Raw genomic sequence first — 17,472 nt, forward strand, 5'->3', positions numbered from 1 at the left:
TGTGAATGTAGCCTTCACAACTAGCAGACATATCCCTTTGATAGGCTTCTGTTTCTCCTAGGGCACCCTGACTCAGCACGTTGAGTGTGTGGGAATACACCTGCCATCAATTTCCAACACTGCTGGTGGCTGGCCACTTTTCATGAAAAGGAAACGCACGATGAACCTTTGAGCATGCCTGGTGCAGCCTCTGTCTTCTGGCAAGGACACTGTGACAGATGGACTGTGAAGCTATGTGGACAATCCCTATAGAAAAGCATGTGAGCGGGCAAAAGGAGGTTGACATCAGATGCATGTGTAGAATTCCTTATCATTGAGTCTGTAATTGAAATACACAGCCAGGATATGTAGCAATGGGGTGACTGTGATGGTGACATGATAACAAAAACAAGCAGCTTGTGATGCAAGCTTGTTGTTGCTTGTGATCACATACTGTATAGGCATACACTGGCATTGGTTGTAGTCATATGGCCCCATACAGCCCTAGAAGCTACAGGACAGAGTAAAGAAAGCAGTGGACTGGCAAATCAATGAGCGCATCACAGGATAGGATCAGTGAGCACGTCGCAGCACAACCATCATGAAACTTGTCTCCTTTATTTAATTGCCAGGGTATTGGAATTGGTATGGATTTAAATTTTTTTTACGACAGCCTTAGGCTTACTTGATAGAAAGAGATAATCTACAACATGATGCGTGTTTTGTGGGAGGCTGTGGCTCAGAAGGTAGAGCAGGTTGGCCACCAATCGGAAGGTCGGTGGTTCGATCCCCGGCTGCTACGGGTCACATGTCGATGTGTCCTTGAGCAAGACACTTAACTCCAAATTGCATAACCATCGGTGTGTGAATGAGTATTAGATCCTGATGGGCAAAGTTGGCACCTTAATATCCTCTGCCATCAGTGTATGAATGTCTGAATGCTGACATGTAGTGTAAAGAGCTTTGAGTGGTCGGAAGACTAGAAAAGCGCTATATAAATGCATTTTACACCACAATGCATCTTTACTCACAGAATCACTTGCGTTTTTACGCAGCAGCAGCTCATCCTCTGCAGCCACCAGCAGCGCGGCCGGGTCCTGCACCACCACCAGCTTCTCGAAGCACGCCGAGCCGAGAGAGGAGCTCTTCTGCTGGTACATGATCAGCTTGGAGTGCACGGGGACTTTGGGGCTCCCGTGCGCCGTCAGCTCCGGTTTGCTCCCCGTGGCTCCAGAAGCTGCTCCAAGAGGATGCTGAGGATGCCCACCTCCACCTCCGCTGCTGCTGCTGCTGGTACCGGGCACCGCGTCGCTTCCGTGGGACTTCTTATCTCTTTCAGAGCTGCTCAGATTGGGCTGAGACGACGAAAACACCCGGTCCAGATGTTTCTTTTTCCTCTTAAACATCCATAACCCTGATTCCTTCTTGCTGCCCTCCGCGCCCCCTGCAGCACCCCGACGCTCCGATCCCAGTTTTGGACTGAGCCAAGGCTTGGTTTTCTCCTGGAAATTCTTCCACATCCTCCGCTGGTAGGACAGAGACTCGTGTCCTTTGGCACTGCTGCTCTCATCCTTAGGTGATTTCTGTTGCTGCTCCATGGTGCCTGTGCAGCAGCTAGCCAGCCTGAGCAACACACTCTGAATAGTGGAAAGGATGGCACACAGTTGCTGCTGCAGCTCTGGAGCACTTCTACTGATGATCAGTTCAGAGCGCCAAGAAGGAGACGCACAGTGGGATGATGAGGGGGGGTGTTAGTCTCCTCAACGAAAGCCTATGCATGCAGCACTCAATTTTATGTCTCACACTGTGCAGAGTGCTTGTGTGACAGAAAGCAACATACCTCATCTATTGGAAGATTTAACTCAGCTCAGTGGTGAAAAGTTGGAGCACATGCAGTGAGAGACTTCTACAAGTAAACATTAAAAAAAATGCTTGGTAAACGCTCCTCTCTGTTGTCTTTGCGTGCCTGCTCTGTCCACTGTCTGTGCTTTACAAGGGTTTACTCAACTTCCCCATTAATTGTTCTCTTATTCAAATGAAGGACGAAAGGCTGCACCGCGCCTCCCTCTGGCCAACCATGTCACTTGACTGGATAATCTGTATGCTGGTGATTGCATAACTGCAACCCCACAATGCCTCGTGGTGATGTTTATAATTCAAAACTGTGGATCCTCTGTCACCCCCCATCTGATCTGGGTTTATCTCTTTGTAGATTGTGCCTGGTGATGTTCAGCCTCTATAGATTCACTCTTTCAATTCAAAGCAGTGACCTTGGTGTACATCTTTAAAGCTGAGACATTGAGTCCGAAATCTTGGAGGCTTTAAAGACGTGTTCTCTTTCTGTGGCCTGATGCACTATTTCCATGTCTGGATATGTTCTCCCTGTCAAATAGGCCAGGCTTCAATGAATGTTATCACCCACATGCAGCAGCGTGCAGGCAGCGCTGAACAGCCTCTTCTCTGTTTAGATGCTGTGCTGCTGCTGTGTGTTATAATAACTCATTACGTCTTCGCCTCTGGCCCTTGTTTCAGCGCTGGCCTCTTCCGTCCCCCCGGTTAACACTGTGCCCGGTATCATGTAAACACAAACACGCATAGACAATAATTACAAGAATGAATACCTCTTTCCATCTAACTCTCTGTGGCACGCATAAAAAGAGGTCACAGAGTGACCTTTAATGTGCAAACAGGGCTGATGAAAATGTAATTCTTAGGGGGAATGTTATAACTGGATGAACTTCATCCCACTGCACGGAGGAACTCAGAGTCCAAGGACTTGTGTTGGACATTTATTCATGTGAGACTTCTTGGTGATACGACCTTGGCATCACTTGTAGGAGTGATGCTGAAGGTGTGAGTGGCTCTGACAAAGCCTTCTGTTGCGAGCTCTTGGCCTCGATCCTCTAATAACGAGAAAATGAAAATAAGCCGTCAATGCTAGGTGATTTATGGCAACATTGGCCTCTATGAAAGAATAATCCATGTAACTTTTTTTTTACATATAGACACGTCTATGAGTAATTAGGATGTAAATCAGACAAGAGATGAGATTCCAATAACGAGTTAAGGATCCCTTTGGTTGATATCTCATCCATCCTATCAAATAAAACACTTTAATTACAACCAGGAGCACTGGCAGCAACACAGTAGACTACCATAACCCACCCTCTCAGTTAACTAAATGGAAATGAAAGCATGTGAGCCAAACAATTGCTTTCAGCTACCATCGGCTTTTCTGGATAACGGATGAGTCTGCAGTGAGCAGGCCGTTTCTCTTAATGATCCTGGTTCTGTTGATAAGAGACTGAATCGGTGTGTGTGTGGCTGTGCATGCACACACCTACAAACAGACACTTAAAATACTCTGAATCATGTCCGTCAGTGGACATGATTCAGAGAATTTCATGCAATTGCATGAAATTCAGTGGCACTACTAGAACAGCCTGAGTCACGCTGTATGATAATGTAAGTCAGGTCTTGGTTAAATTAAACATAATAAGGCAATTTTCACCGTGTTGAGTCATGCCTCTCGTAATTCATTCAGTTGTTGAATGGATAGCTAGTTATATTGTGTGCTATGAAACAGCCGAGGGAAGGAATACGGAGCTGATTTGGCCAATATTCCCTTATTGCCTGTGCCGAGTTCAAATAATAACATATTCTGTTTTCCATCCTCAGCCAGCTGCAGCCACAGTTGCCTGAAGTGCTGGCCAATGAACAGCTATACTGAAGTTATGCAACTGTTCTGTGGGCAAAACGTTTATTAGAGTTTGTTATTGGTTTGAATGTAGATTAAAATTGTTAATACAAGGCTCAGTTGGAATGTTAATCAAATGCTAATGTGCTATAATTTACGTGTGTAATCTGTAATTAGCCACATTCAGCTGCATTAGAAGGACCACCCCAGGAGGGCATGATTGTTGTTCTTAGTAGAAATACAATAGAAAAATACAATAGACCGTTAAGGCTTAATAAATGAAAACTTGAAACCATACATTTATAATGATTAACTCCAGTGAAAGGGAGTGCCATGTACAAAAAGACACCAAATGAAACCCAATTGTTTGAAGAAAAAAACATTTAATAGCTTACTATACATCAGAGAAAAATGATAATAGAGAAGTGAAGACCTGACTAAAAGTTACCATTAGGCTACATTAAAAAAATGTTTTTTTACTAAACAGATTTCTGAATTATAAAGTAAGATATGTTTTGAGAGCAGTTGCCTTGAGATTTGATTTGCTATTTTGTGGACCGATATGGGAATCAGCTCATCATCTCACCACAATGAAATGTTATGGGGACTAACATCATCACACATGAATACAATTGGGCTCATTGGATCCACAAGAGTCTCAGCTTTCCAGTCATACCTAATTTATGCAATTCAAAGACTGTTTAGGGACCCCAGCATGCAGAAATATTCAAATACACTATTTTTAGAATGGGTGAAAATAACACATTTGTACTGCATGCAAACAACTGCAAGGTTTTGCTCAAAACTGCATGTGATTATCATAAAGTGTGCATGTCTGTAAAGGAGAGACTCATGAGTACCCATACAACCCATTTTCATTCATATATCTTGAGGTCAGAGGTCAAAGGACCCCTTTGAAAATGGCCATGCCAGTTTTTCCTCACCAAAATTTAGGGTAACTTCGTACCATTATTTAGCATTCTTCCAGACAAGCTAGCATGGCATGGTAACAATGGATTCCTTAGGTTTTCTTGTTTCATATGATACCTGTATCTTCACTCTAGCTTAAAAACTGAGCCCAGTACAACCTCTGAAAGACAGAATAGTGGTGGATTGTTAAGGGGTTAAGTAATATTCACACTCAATGTTCTGGTTTGCTGAGTTAAGCTGCTTCAGCAAGTAACTATACAATGCATTATTCTCACATTACTGTGTTGACAAATTCACAGTGGCAGACAAGCACACCCCACTCAAGGAGGCCACAGTTACCAAGTGACAACACAAACACATGAACTCAAGAGCCGGCCGGCTGAAGAAAAGCACAGGCCTGTGAGTATTCTAAAACGTAAGAAATAAAAATTACTGCACAATATAGTGTTGTTAAAAAAGGGAACGTATTCTATTGCATTATATGGATCTCATTATGTCCGGAGAGGACAATAAAAATCGGTTGATTTTAACAAAAAAATTATAATACATTTAATACAGCAGTGAGGTAGACAGAGCAGATTAGAATTTGAGTAAAAACGGCTCTACTGTATAATTAACCACAATATGTAATGTTTTTTCTTTTTTTTTCAGACAAGAAGAATGTCACACAGGTCAAAATTACAGCCCTATCAGAACCCCACCAGGTAACTTTTCTTATTGAATTACTCTATTTTATATTTCTATATATTTCAACCATCAAAACGACTTCTTCTTTACTTCCTGTGGGTCACTAATTCCATTCCAAAATCAGTCTGTGTCCAGAGGTATTCCTCCCCCGTTAATGGGATTGAAATAAGATTGGGAACCACCGGCGACCTTTCTAACACCGCTGTGAATCACTTTGATCAAATTAATCCTTAACCACAGTCGCATCAGACAGGGTGACACAGCACACACAGGGACATGAGGTCAATGCAAGGTCTGTTATGAGGGTGACCTGAGGGTATAAAAACCAGTGCACCTCATCTCAATCCATCTTCAGTAATCCCCTGGGTGGATGAATGCTTTATTGCATTATACTGTAATGGGATTTTTTAAATTCCTGAATGTATTCCTGTGCCTCCAGTGCTAGAAGATTTCATGATTTGCAACACAAATCCCTCAGTTACCCAAATCACCAATAAAGAGTTTCCAAACTTTTGTTTGTGCTTACTTCCTGATTCAGGCCCGATGTCTTGGAGAGTAGTCTGAGCAGTCAGGAGAGGACACTGGCGGTGTTGCTGGAACAGGCCTTCAGGATCAAAGAGGAGGTGGCAGCCGGTCTTCAGTCTGCCCATGGCTCCGTCCAGGTGGAGGCACTGTCCCGCAAGCTGCTGGAGAATCACATACTGACCATCACACGCATTGTCAAGCAGCTTAGCATGGACATACAGGTATACAAGTGGGTAGATGGTAGAGGTTTGTGTTATATGGAAATTGATGTATTGCTGCCATGCCTCCTGTAGCCCTTTTTGTTGGAAATATCTTCTCATTATGTGGATCCAGTCATAATCCATCTGTGTGGATTCCCTTTTCTCTCTACCTGTCTAGTCCTCTTTTGTCGCTCCTTCCTTCATCTGCTTTTCCTCTCTTCTTCTCATCTCTTTTGATGTGCAGCACACACCCGGATACACACACACACACTCATGCCCGCAAACTCACAGCTGATTTGATTACACCTGATAGAATGGTGCAAGCGCCTGAGCAAAGCCCGCCTGACTCCTCAGCTCGTGGACATTTTGTCTGTATAAGCAAAAAATGAATGATGTACACAGTATGTGATTAAATAAATGCTGCCAAGATACACGCAATAACAAATGAGTGTTATCTTCAACCGGGCAGAACATCAAGCCACAGTTTGATGATCGCCTTATAGAAACGGAGCACAAAAATGAAATACATTACTTCATTATGCATACCAAATGGGCCACTAACATGATTAGAGACTGTCATTATCTGAAATATGACATGAATGCCTGAGAGCTAATTAATTCGGCACATGAAGAAGTAATGAGCTAAGGCGTGATCTGAATATGCTGGTAAATCAAATGATGGTGATGGTGATGACATTTCTGTCAGTTTTTAGATTATCTTTCTCAGCTAAGGACATAACGGTAGTTTTACCCACATCGGTTTCTCTGACAGCATTAACATGAGGGACAGAAAAGGGAATCAACACACTATTTTCAGTTGTCAGCCTTAGTTTTGAGCCAGGGTCCAAACAAACTATTTTATAAACATACTAAATGTTTTATTTGTATATTTTCCGCATCTATCATTTATTGCTGAGAAACAAATTGCTACTTCTTTAACATAAAATATGCTGTGTTTGTTCTGAGCAGACTCTGGAGACACAGATCGCCCAGCGGGACCACATCACCTCTGGAACCACAATGGCGGTTCAAAGCCTGGACCAGAAGAACGTAGCTGGCATCGGAGACCTGAGAGGAAGAGTAGCCAGGTATGCACACCAAGTCTGGGTCAAATAATGTCTGCTAACACTTAGGTTGTTCAGAGGGTTAACAAATACAGAAATGTAATGACAATGCCAAATGCAAGCACTTTAAAACATCCCTCCAAAGTATTTTTTGGAGCGGGGATTGTGCAATTATTTAGACCCAGGTCTGGTGCACAAGTGATTTTCTTCTCTTTGCTATTATCCTTCTTATTTTCTCTTCCTCTAATGAAGTGAAATTATATAGCCTGCATCCTGTCTGGCAGCTCTTCACAGTCTCACAACTTCCAATCCGTCATGGCATCGCCTCTGACACTCCCACAGACATACACACACACACATGCACACATTAATTATGTCTCGTTCTCACCAGAGGGGAGTTTCTAGGTTTGAACAGCGCTGATTAGCACTTGTTCATTATTTGGTGTCTGTACAGATCGAGCTCATTAGATTGGATTGCTGAAGAGAGGCTCTCATCATTAGATTGCATTAGGATTTTTGCTGTGTAGCTGCCTAGGCTGATTTCTTTTGAACAGCCCTGACAATCAATGAGACACCTGAGATAATGTAATTTCTCATCAGAAAGTAGATGAATGCTATTTTGTGAACATCTTATTTCAGGCCCGTCTCCTTCATGGTGTTTAAGAGGTCAGCGGTGAGAGGGGATATTGCCTATTACACAACAAACAGCGGATTTATGGTCCAATAAAAGCTGTAGAATAACCTCACCTACTCAGTCTAATGACCTCTTGTGCATTAGTCATAAATAATCAAGTAAGTTGAGGGCCAGTGTTTTTTGATAAACCGTTGTTTGTTCTGTGAAACCCTTTATAGAAGCGCTGTAGTGGTCTACAGGGAAATAACCCTGATTTCACACTGGGCATCTCCATATTTAGCTGCTAGCTTTGGTTGCATTAGCTTACATTACATATCATATTGACATACACCCACACAGTAATGCTGATAGATATGGGGAGAGAGATGGCATCTTAAATTAAGCACAAGAAGGAAGGGAGCTACATTGCAATGTTGATAATAAGGGTCAGCGCAGTCCATTCTTATTACATAAACTGAACTAGAGGCGAGATGTTGTATGAGAGAGGCTGTTAAGTATTTCTCCACAACCTGCTGATTGTGTTTGGTGATAAATCTCTTAAACTAGTTAACTTATTTGATTGGTTGTCATGTTTTGTGGGTTTCGTTAGTTCAGCATTCAATCTGCCATCTGAACTGTGTGCCTCAAAATAGCACGTCCTCCCTGTTGCCTTCAGCCTTTTGCTCATCTCTCTGACTTCACACCTTTCTTCAACTCCCCCTCCTATCCCACTATTCTCCTTCAGTGATGTCTCTCTGCTTCCTCACCTATTATGTCAGGTGTGATGCCAGCATCGCCAAGCTGAGCGCTGACATGAGCTCTGGGGAGCAGCGGGTGATTAGGCTGCAGCAGGAGGTGGCAGAGCTCAGGTCAGCCGTGGACGTGCGGCTCAAAGAGCTGGAAGTCAAGGTGAGATGGTTCGTGAGTGCTAACAAAGGGTTTACGAAATGTAAGCCAGCACTTTAGTCCACACACTATGTACACAGCAGCTACACACAAGTGCCAAAAATAAAATCTTCACAAGTCTTTAAAGGATCAATATGTATGATATTTACTGTAATAAATCATAAAATGATCATGATATGTCATCAGAGATTAAGGAAACATGCTAAATTGAAATACTGGCTTCTCCAAAAAAAAAGCTACAGCCAGTATGTTCTCCTTTGAAATTTCCATTCCGGTCCAGAACGTCTTTTATTGTTTTGGATTGGTGTGATCCCGTCCAATCCCCATTTCAACACCCGATTGCCACATATGAAACAAATTGGCATGCTGTTACCCATTTTAAACGCTAGCTGTCAGTACTACATATTGTTCCTTTAAAAGTCAATGCTCTGAGTCTGACACATACTTGGACATACCACAATTCTTCTTCCTCTCTGTGACATTCAAGATTCTTTATCCCCTGAATTTTCCTCTAGCGCCACCTGCAAGTTGACAGTTTTGTTTTTTAGTGACATGTCTATTGGACAACTATTGGATGGATTGCCGTTACATTTTGGTCTGACTTTAGTGATCTTTAGTGATTACATCTAGTGCCGCCATCAGGTCAAAATTTGAATTTCCCCAATACTTTGGACTATGACCTGCAAAACGAATGACATTCCCATCAGCTTCAGCTGTACTTACTTTGGGTTTAGTGCCAATTAGAAAATGTTAGCATGCAAACACGCTGAACTAAGATGATGAACATGTTAAATATTATACCTGTTAAGCATCTGCATGTTACATTATCATTGTGGGCATGTTAGCATGCTGGCATTAGCATTGAGCTCAAAGCACCGCTTTGCCTAAGTACAGACTCAAAGACGCGTCTGCACGGCTGCAGACTCTTAATCTTGTTCTCATGTTCCTTAAATGATGCCGAATCACACTAAGTAGCAAAGTCTACAACCCTAACCTAATCCTTACCCCGCCTCTGTCTTAACACACACATGCATGCGCTCTCACACAGTGTTGAGTCTAGGATTCATTTGAATACTCCAGTCTCAAATTAAGGAATAATGTTCTCCTTTGTGAATGTATTTAGTTATAGCCTAAAGGGGGGGGATTACATTCATTTAAATGCTGCTTGCATGAAGGGAATAATAATCTGACAAAATACACAGGGGGTGTATTTGCTGTTTACCGTAGAGGATGGCTGGCTGTTTGGCAGGTGAGTTGGAGCTTATACTGCTGCTGAGTAAGACTCTCCTTATCGCGTAAAGTCAGAAGCTCAACCGCAGACTCTGAAAGAAGGAAATGAGACGTGAAATTAATTCAAACGTGAATGTCAAGGTCTCTCAATAAACAGCTTTTACTGCCCTATAAGGTCAAAAAAATTTACAAAATAAATATTATTAAAAAAATTATAAAACAGGATTAGGACACATATGCCACATGTTATAAAACTCTCCATCACTTTACTAAATCCAAAGCTGACCCCAACAGCCCTCAACAACACACACTCACACTGATTCAGCCTGCACTCAGCCGTGTTGGTGACACAGAGAGGTAAATCATTGTGATTGCAGCACATTAGCTGTGGAGCACAGTGGTCAAGCCTGTACCATAAAGATAATTGAAAATGCAGAGAAAGTGGGTCACCGCTGTTACTCTCAGTCCTTACAGGCTACAGGAGGGGTGTAGTAGCTCAATCAGCTCGACTCAGCAGAAACTGCAAGGTCAGATCATGGAGCTGGCACCACAAGATGCTCCAGCGTCACGTAACAGAATGTGTTTTCCTTTTTCCCAGCTTTATCATGACCTGGGGAGGCTGGAGGCCTCATTGTCAGAGCATTCCCAGGGACAAAAGAGCTCCATGGCTGATCTCCATACACAAGTTAAACTACTAGAAGCCAGGTAAGCACAACCCCAAAACACCTGGGTTACTTGTTATAACACTATGGCATGTATTATATGTATTACTCTGATCTACTCTTCTTTCATTTCCTTTCATGGACTGACCTTGGTGCACAGTGGTGCTTCTGTACATTAACAGCAACATAGTTAGCGATTAGGAGTAAAAAATAAAGCAAATATGCTCCCTTTTTCATTCTGCCCAGACCCACATATAATATTCTATGAGTTACTAATTTGCTTATCAAATAATATCCCCAGTCAGTCCTAACTCTCTACAGCTGGGCATTTCAGAGCCATGGCCCTCTCAAAACAATTGGTGCCAGAGGCAGAGAAAAGCTGTTAGTTAAGTTGATTTACTAATCCATCTGATAAATAATCTCAACTGGCAGCAAAGTGAATCACATAGTTTTACCATGGTGGAAACAGAAACAGAGAGACATGAATGATGCATATGCTCTATTTAGTAATGTTGTAGATCTGTTATGGAAACCAGGTCACTGATCATATAAAAATAGATGGAAAGCAACACTGTCTGTGTTTCTGAACCAGCTAATACAGACAAAAGCAACAAACTACAACTAGTATGCCTTCCATCCACCCATCCAGGGTGCTCCTTGTTTATTCACTCTCTAAACCTGCCTTGTCTGTTGTGTTGCCAAGTCATTATGTAGCAAACACAGCTGCTTTCAGAGCGTTCTTCATGAACCTTCAGTCCACAGAGGGACCTCAGTAGATTTTGCATCTTCCTGTTAAACATTCAGTCAAACTCTTTCAGCTCTGACCACCTAATTTGTTAAAGATACACTGAGTCACAACTACTGACAGGCCACTTTTGTTAAAAGCAACTTAGACATAGTATTTTACGGCCTCAGAACCTGAAACAAGACATCTGACAACAACTTTAAAATCCTCTTCTACGATGCCTAAACACTCAATAGAAAGGCCACAGTACTGCTCATAGTAGAAGACCACTGACAAAAGTATCAACCGTGCTTGATGATAAGTTTCAGACAAGTTCAAAAACACAATGACGGCATTAAAATGGAGGCACACTGACCTTCTCCCAATATGGTAAATGATAAACCTCAGTGGAGACAGGCGGATTATGAAAACTCATCTAACACACCCAAATCAGCTGTCCTGTTATCTCGTGTACACCTGGCCTAACAACTGTCAACATTATCCAGATTAGCCAGCCAGCACGGAGTTATAAATGAGGTGTCTCTGTAGCAGCAGACCTAAAGAGGTAAATTCATTTGTAGAGCAGGAGTCTGATTTACGTTGCGGTCAAACAAAGACACACACATAATGTCTTGGCATTTGCCTCATTGATTTTCTCATTTAGTTTAAACCCCCTGAATTAGAGGAACGAAGGACAATTGAATTGAAGTGCCAATATGTTTTATATATAATAAAAAATGTGATGAGACACTGCATATTGTGTCTTATGGTACAATACAGCCCACACAATATTTCACTCAATGTGTCAAAGGCTGCAGCTTTCATCTGAGACATTTTAACATTGTTGATTCAATGGGCTTATGTGAGCTACACATGGCAGCCCAGTCCAATCTTACAGGGAGATGGAGATTTGTTCTGCTCCCCAAAACAAACACAGTGTTCAGAGCTACAAAAAAAAGCCATGAGATCAACATCAAGTGTTTCCACAAGAATGTGAGTTTGTGTGTTGCACAAATAGCAGCAGCAGCAGCAGAGAGTAACAGTGTTCTGCCTGCTGAGGCTGGCATCAAGTAAACCAAAAAAAGCAGCACTGTTGCTGAGGCAGTCTCACCTCTAATTACCAAAGGGAGACTTTCAAACAGCTTCAAAAAGCTGAGCATAAATCAGCTTGCATTTAAAATAAACTGGCAGAATATCAAATATTGATTTATGAAACATTCTGTTTTCACACCACAAACGTTTTACTCAGTGCAAAGATGAGGAAATGCCAAAGTATTGAATATGGAAACAGACAAATTCTTATTCCAATGCCAAGCACTAAGTAGTGCCAAGTAAGAGCTGTATATATAACAGGCCTAATTCTACAGCAAGCATTGCAAAGGCTTCCAGCTATTTGCCAGCCTCTATGCATTTTTAAAACATATGATCTAATCTAATCTACTAATTATGTTTTCGGTGTTTAGTTTGAAACAAAAAATGCAATATGATACTTCTTGACTGCATTTCAAAGTAAACCCTGCTACATTCCTCTACTTTATAATCCTGATGGGTTTGCAGGATGTCAGGTGAGCTGAAGGAAACCAAGGAGCAGACATATTCGCTGAAGAAGTGGACAGAACAACAGCTCGACTGCTTCGCCCAGACTCATGCGGAAAACAGCCAGCAGCACCGCACACAACTGCAGGACGAAATGGTACCTTAGCTGTCAGTTTGACCCACAGTTTATGCAATTATGTCCACAATAACAACATATAATAGGCCGGCGGCATTCAGAACACAGTATATCTGTACATTTTGTGTCCTTTGCCTTTAAGACTCCACTATCACATTGTCAGGATCTGCAATAGACTTCTCTTTTGTGCAGAGTTCAGTCACTTTTTGAGCTGTGATTCAGCAGGAAAAAAAAGTACTTCACTTTGAAAAATGATAATCAAGTGGAACAGATGGTGAGGAAGCAGTAGAGATTTGAAGGGAGGGTATGGGTGAGTTGGTCAAGGTGCCACATGAGACATTTTTAAGCATTGATATATCATTCAATTAACCATGAGACCTGTGATATAATTACACACTTACGGTTAGAGTGATACATGTATATCAAAGTTATGAATTTATAAAGGTCAAATGTCACAGGCGACACCTTAAAATCAGTATTAAAGATAATGAATCAGGACTGGTCACATAATACAGCGTGAAGGTTAAAACACTGCCGTGCTGTGCTGAAAGATTTTTACGTGTGTGTTCTGTATTCAGTTAGAGGCAGAGTCTGGATTAGCTGTCTGGCTACGTGCTCTGGAGGCCCGTGTGGAGCAGTCTGAGACCCAGAGGGATCACGCCGACTGCAATCAGGCAGATCAGCTGAAACGCTCTGAAACCAAACTCAGTAAAAGAATGACCTCAGTGGAAAGTGGCCTTCATCAGGAGCTGCAGCTGCTCAAACAGGAATACCACAAAGGTGGGTGATCATCACTGTCTGCATCTTGCTGTCATCGGTGAGTAAACACACACATACTGTACATATGTATCATACGCGTCAAGGAAAAAATGCACATGCAGGAAAGCTTCACAAAACAGTCAGAAAAAGAGACATAATTAGTAATAAATTGAAGTGACCTCCTCACTACTCCACTACTATATAAGGGATAATGTGCAGCGAGGTGGTCATTGTCGTGAAATAAACCCCAACAGGGGTCTTGCATTGCCCTGAAGGGGTACATTATACCGCTTATTACACGGCTACTTACTTAAGAAATCAATAATTTCACACAAAAATGGTCCTCCAGAGTCCAATATCAGAACTGCGCCCATAGCAACGGTCTTTTATACATAGCAACAGTCTGCTATAAAGAAATACCAGACCATAGAACGCCGTGATTGACCAATCAGAATCGAGTATTCAACAAAGCCGTGTAATAATCAGTAATATATAACTGTTATGCTCACATAGCTGTCTTTAATATATAGATTTCCAATATGGCAAGACAAATCAAACATATAAAATTACATCATATCAAAAAACTATCATAGAGACATGGCCAAGCCTCCCTCTCATGAAAACTATACCAGCAACACTAACATGAGCTCCTCCTAGTCATAAATGCAAATAGGATTTTTAACCAAATTAAATTAGATGTGAGCTACAGCTGCCTCAACGTTAATAAGTCATACAGTGGGACAAGCCAATACACACAAGCCTCCAGGCAGCTCAGTACAGCAGCTCCGCTCTGCATCAATCTGCTGTTGACATCCATCCCCATCTCAGCGCTGTGCCAACTGGAAGCTCATTTCCCAGGAGCTCTGGCACAAGATCTCAAACCTTCAGACCTTTTTCAGTCTCCAGCCCTTATTAAAGTGTAGATAAATAGAAAAAGAGGCAAGGCCTTCCTCCAGTAAATAAGAGCAGGAGCAAACTGCTCGATGAATCACCGCCCCTTGTGCTAGAGAGCCATTCGTCCATCCATCCATCACTCTATTTTAAGTATAAGATGGAAAGAGATGGAGTATTAGAGGGGAGAAAAGCAATGCATAATTGATGAGTGTCGTAAATATTCGTGGGAAGACAGGCGCGGGGTCAGAAAGAGAAGATTTAGTATCCCATCATTGTACAAGAAAGTTTATCCCTCCATCTCACAGTCACTAGATATTGCTTCTTAGAGTCCGTGCAATATTGAGAAATATTTCCATTTTAGGCAGAATGTTCTTAACTACCCAATGAAGTCATGCTAACTGATGATTATGACCATTGATAATTTAACCAGAGATTAAAAACAGAGACCACTAGAGAGAGCAAAATACACGTTACCATAATTACATGAATTTACATAATTGACTGTTACTATAACACCAAAGGACACCAAACCAACACCAATAACTCATCACAAAGCTAATGTTATAGAGTTATAAGTACAAGCAGACCAACTCAGTACTAATATAACACCTCAATCACCAGCAGCATTCAGAGAATCTCTTTGCCTCTCGTTTGAACAGGGTTCCTGTCTGTGCATGACGCCATTGAGTCCCTGAGGCAGATAGGTGACATCAAATCTCGCCTTGACAAGGAGAAGCTTCAGAAGGATATCAGGCACGTCTGCAGCAAGGTGGCAGAGCTCAATGACTCGTGACATTACCAACTGGAGAGGAGCTCCTTATACTGTCACACTTTTACTGGAGCACTAGCTGTTTTTAAACCAAAAGGCATACCAACAGTCAGTGAGTGTTGACTGTTTCCTCACTGGCTTTATTCACATCTTATTCTGAGCCCACAGCTATTTAGACTACGGATATGTTTAATTTAATCACTCTTTGAAAATCAGAGAACGTATCTTGTAATTTGAAGTAGAATACATTTTGTAAAATGTCAGGGAACTTGATTACAGACAGACCTGTCAATTATATTTAATTTTGAGCAATTTAAAAAGGTAAGAAGATTAATTGTCACATCTGTTTGGTCAAATTCAGCCATGATTTGTAATTTATGCATTTATCTTGTTAGACCTGACTTGAAAACTTGAGATGAGAACACTATTATATCAAAAGACTGTCACAATAACACTCTATAATTTGAATAAATGAAAATGTAATAATACATATTAAATATTCTTGTTTCAAGATGTTTATTATTCAAGATGTTTATTGTCACACCGGTTATACAAGTACAATCGTGTGAAATACTTTTTGCTGGGAAGCTCCATTAAGAAAATAGTAAGTTAAGATAAAATAATAAAATAAAAATAATAGTGTATTTACAAATAATATACAGTATAATAATAAAGGAAGTACTTGCTATATGGTAACTATAGAAACAAATATATATATGGGAGCAGTAGAGGTTGCATAGTATAAAAATATTGCAATTTTTTGTTTATATATGTGTGTGTGTATATATATATACATACCTATTTTTTTCAAGTAACAATTAAATAGTAGCTATTTTAAGATGTTATAAATTTAGACAGGACCACTTTGAGTGTTTAAAAGGTTTGTGTTTTTATGTCATGACCTACAGTGGTCATGGGATATTTCTCTATTATATAATTGTCTCTATCGCCCTGTTTCAAACCAGTTTATTATTATTACAGTCTACAGCTGCTCTGGGATATATCCTTAATCCTTATATTTTGGCGATCAGTGACAAATCACTGTTTGTGTATATGAATAATCCAGTATTGACGTTCTTGTTTACTAGAGACTTCAGTACTCATAGTACTGAGAGTTCAGTGTCTGAAGAAAAAGACACATCTGCCGAAACCCGGGATCGAACCAGGGACCTTTAGATCTTCAGTCTAACGCTCTCCCAACTGAGCTATTTCGGCTTCTCTGGCTATCAAAGAGTTAATGTTGAACTATTTCTTACGGGTGTGAAGCAAACACTGGTGCACATAGTGCAGCATTTAACGTTAGCAGGTATATAAAGAGATATTTCCCTCAGGAGTCAGTAGAAACCAGAAAACTGAGCTAAAAGAGAGTAGATATTGGACTTACATTCGCTAAGTGGGATGAAACACGACTCCAAACAAATGGTGATGTTGTTCCTTAACTGCTGGATGTGAATGTAACCGTTTGATAACTAATTCGCCTCTATTATGTCAATATTCACAGCTCGTCTCTTGCTTCCCCCAAGTTGCCAAAAAATTAGTTATAGCAGCGGAAGTGTACACTTAATGAGTAACGTTACGATAAAATTACTTGTAAAGTGTAAAAAAAAGAATGTATAAATAAATATATAAATTAAATAAATAAATGCTGAAATAAATATAAAAATAAACAAAATAATAAATAAATGTGAAATAAATATAAAAATAAATAATTAAAGGTACTGTTTGTAACTTCTTACACGTACAAATCACCCGGGTCGGTGTCCCAAAAAAAGTTTGAAAAATGTTGGAAAACAAAAGTTTAAACAATGTCTGAAAAAGGTAAAAAAAAAAAAAAAATGTCTGAAAAATGTCTGAAAAAAAAGTCTGAAAAAATGATCGAAAAAATAAATTAATTTAAGACTATTCAATTAAAACTTTATTGCAGACTCAAGGTCCAGATAAGAAAAAAGAAAAAACAACAATACATTACATATAATACATTACAATACAGGAAGAACTATAAAAAGTAATGATTAAAAGATATTACAAATATTAATATTAATATAAATATATATATACATCAATGCCTTACATATAAAGAACTCCACAGCTGTGACAGGTACCGTGTGTAGTGCTAAATCTGATGTTAGACAACCGCGAGATTATGTCATTCTCAGAGTGA

The 17,472-nt window shown here is 40.6% G+C and overlaps 2 protein-coding genes and 1 non-coding gene across 8 annotated transcripts in view; 1 reads left to right on the plus strand and 2 right to left on the minus strand.

Annotated features, from left to right (window-relative positions):
- mctp1a (multiple C2 domains, transmembrane 1a) overlaps positions 1-1,970 on the minus strand; it is a 138,707-nt gene extending 136,737 nt beyond the window's left edge. For 3 of the 5 annotated variants that reach the window (XM_074638275.1, XM_074638274.1, XM_074638272.1), the window contains exon 1: positions 1,011-1,970. In XM_074638275.1, coding sequence (XP_074494376.1) covers positions 1,011-1,577 — 567 coding nt within the window. In that variant the 5' untranslated portion in view covers positions 1,578-1,970. The remainder of the gene's footprint in view (positions 1-1,010) is intronic. The other 2 variants (XM_074638276.1, XM_074638273.1) reach the window with 2 other exon arrangements.
- Positions 1,753-15,750, plus strand: fam81b (family with sequence similarity 81 member B). 2 transcript variants are annotated; one of them, XM_074638283.1, is made up of 10 exons: positions 1,753-1,874; positions 4,906-5,005; positions 5,258-5,310; positions 5,832-6,039; positions 6,988-7,106; positions 8,475-8,604; positions 10,430-10,536; positions 12,775-12,910; positions 13,468-13,669; positions 15,202-15,750. In XM_074638283.1, the coding sequence occupies exons 1-10, from the start codon at positions 1,753-1,755 to the stop codon at positions 15,333-15,335; spliced, it is 1,311 nt and encodes a 436-aa protein (XP_074494384.1). In that variant the 3' UTR covers positions 15,336-15,750. The 2 variants fall into 2 exon arrangements, with proteins under 2 accessions (XP_074494384.1, XP_074494385.1); XM_074638284.1 differs by having other exon boundaries at positions 13,468-13,706; positions 15,202-15,325.
- Positions 15,751-16,453: 703 nt separating this feature from the next.
- trnaf-gaa (transfer RNA phenylalanine (anticodon GAA)) lies at positions 16,454-16,526 on the minus strand. The gene has a single exon. It is a non-coding gene; the product is annotated as a tRNA-Phe (tRNA).
- Between the last annotated feature and the right edge of the window lie 946 nt (positions 16,527-17,472).

The sequence above is a fragment of the Sebastes fasciatus genome, chromosome 6 (assembly GCF_043250625.1).
Source record: "Sebastes fasciatus isolate fSebFas1 chromosome 6, fSebFas1.pri, whole genome shotgun sequence".
Classification (NCBI taxonomy): domain Eukaryota; kingdom Metazoa; phylum Chordata; class Actinopteri; order Perciformes; family Sebastidae; genus Sebastes; species Sebastes fasciatus.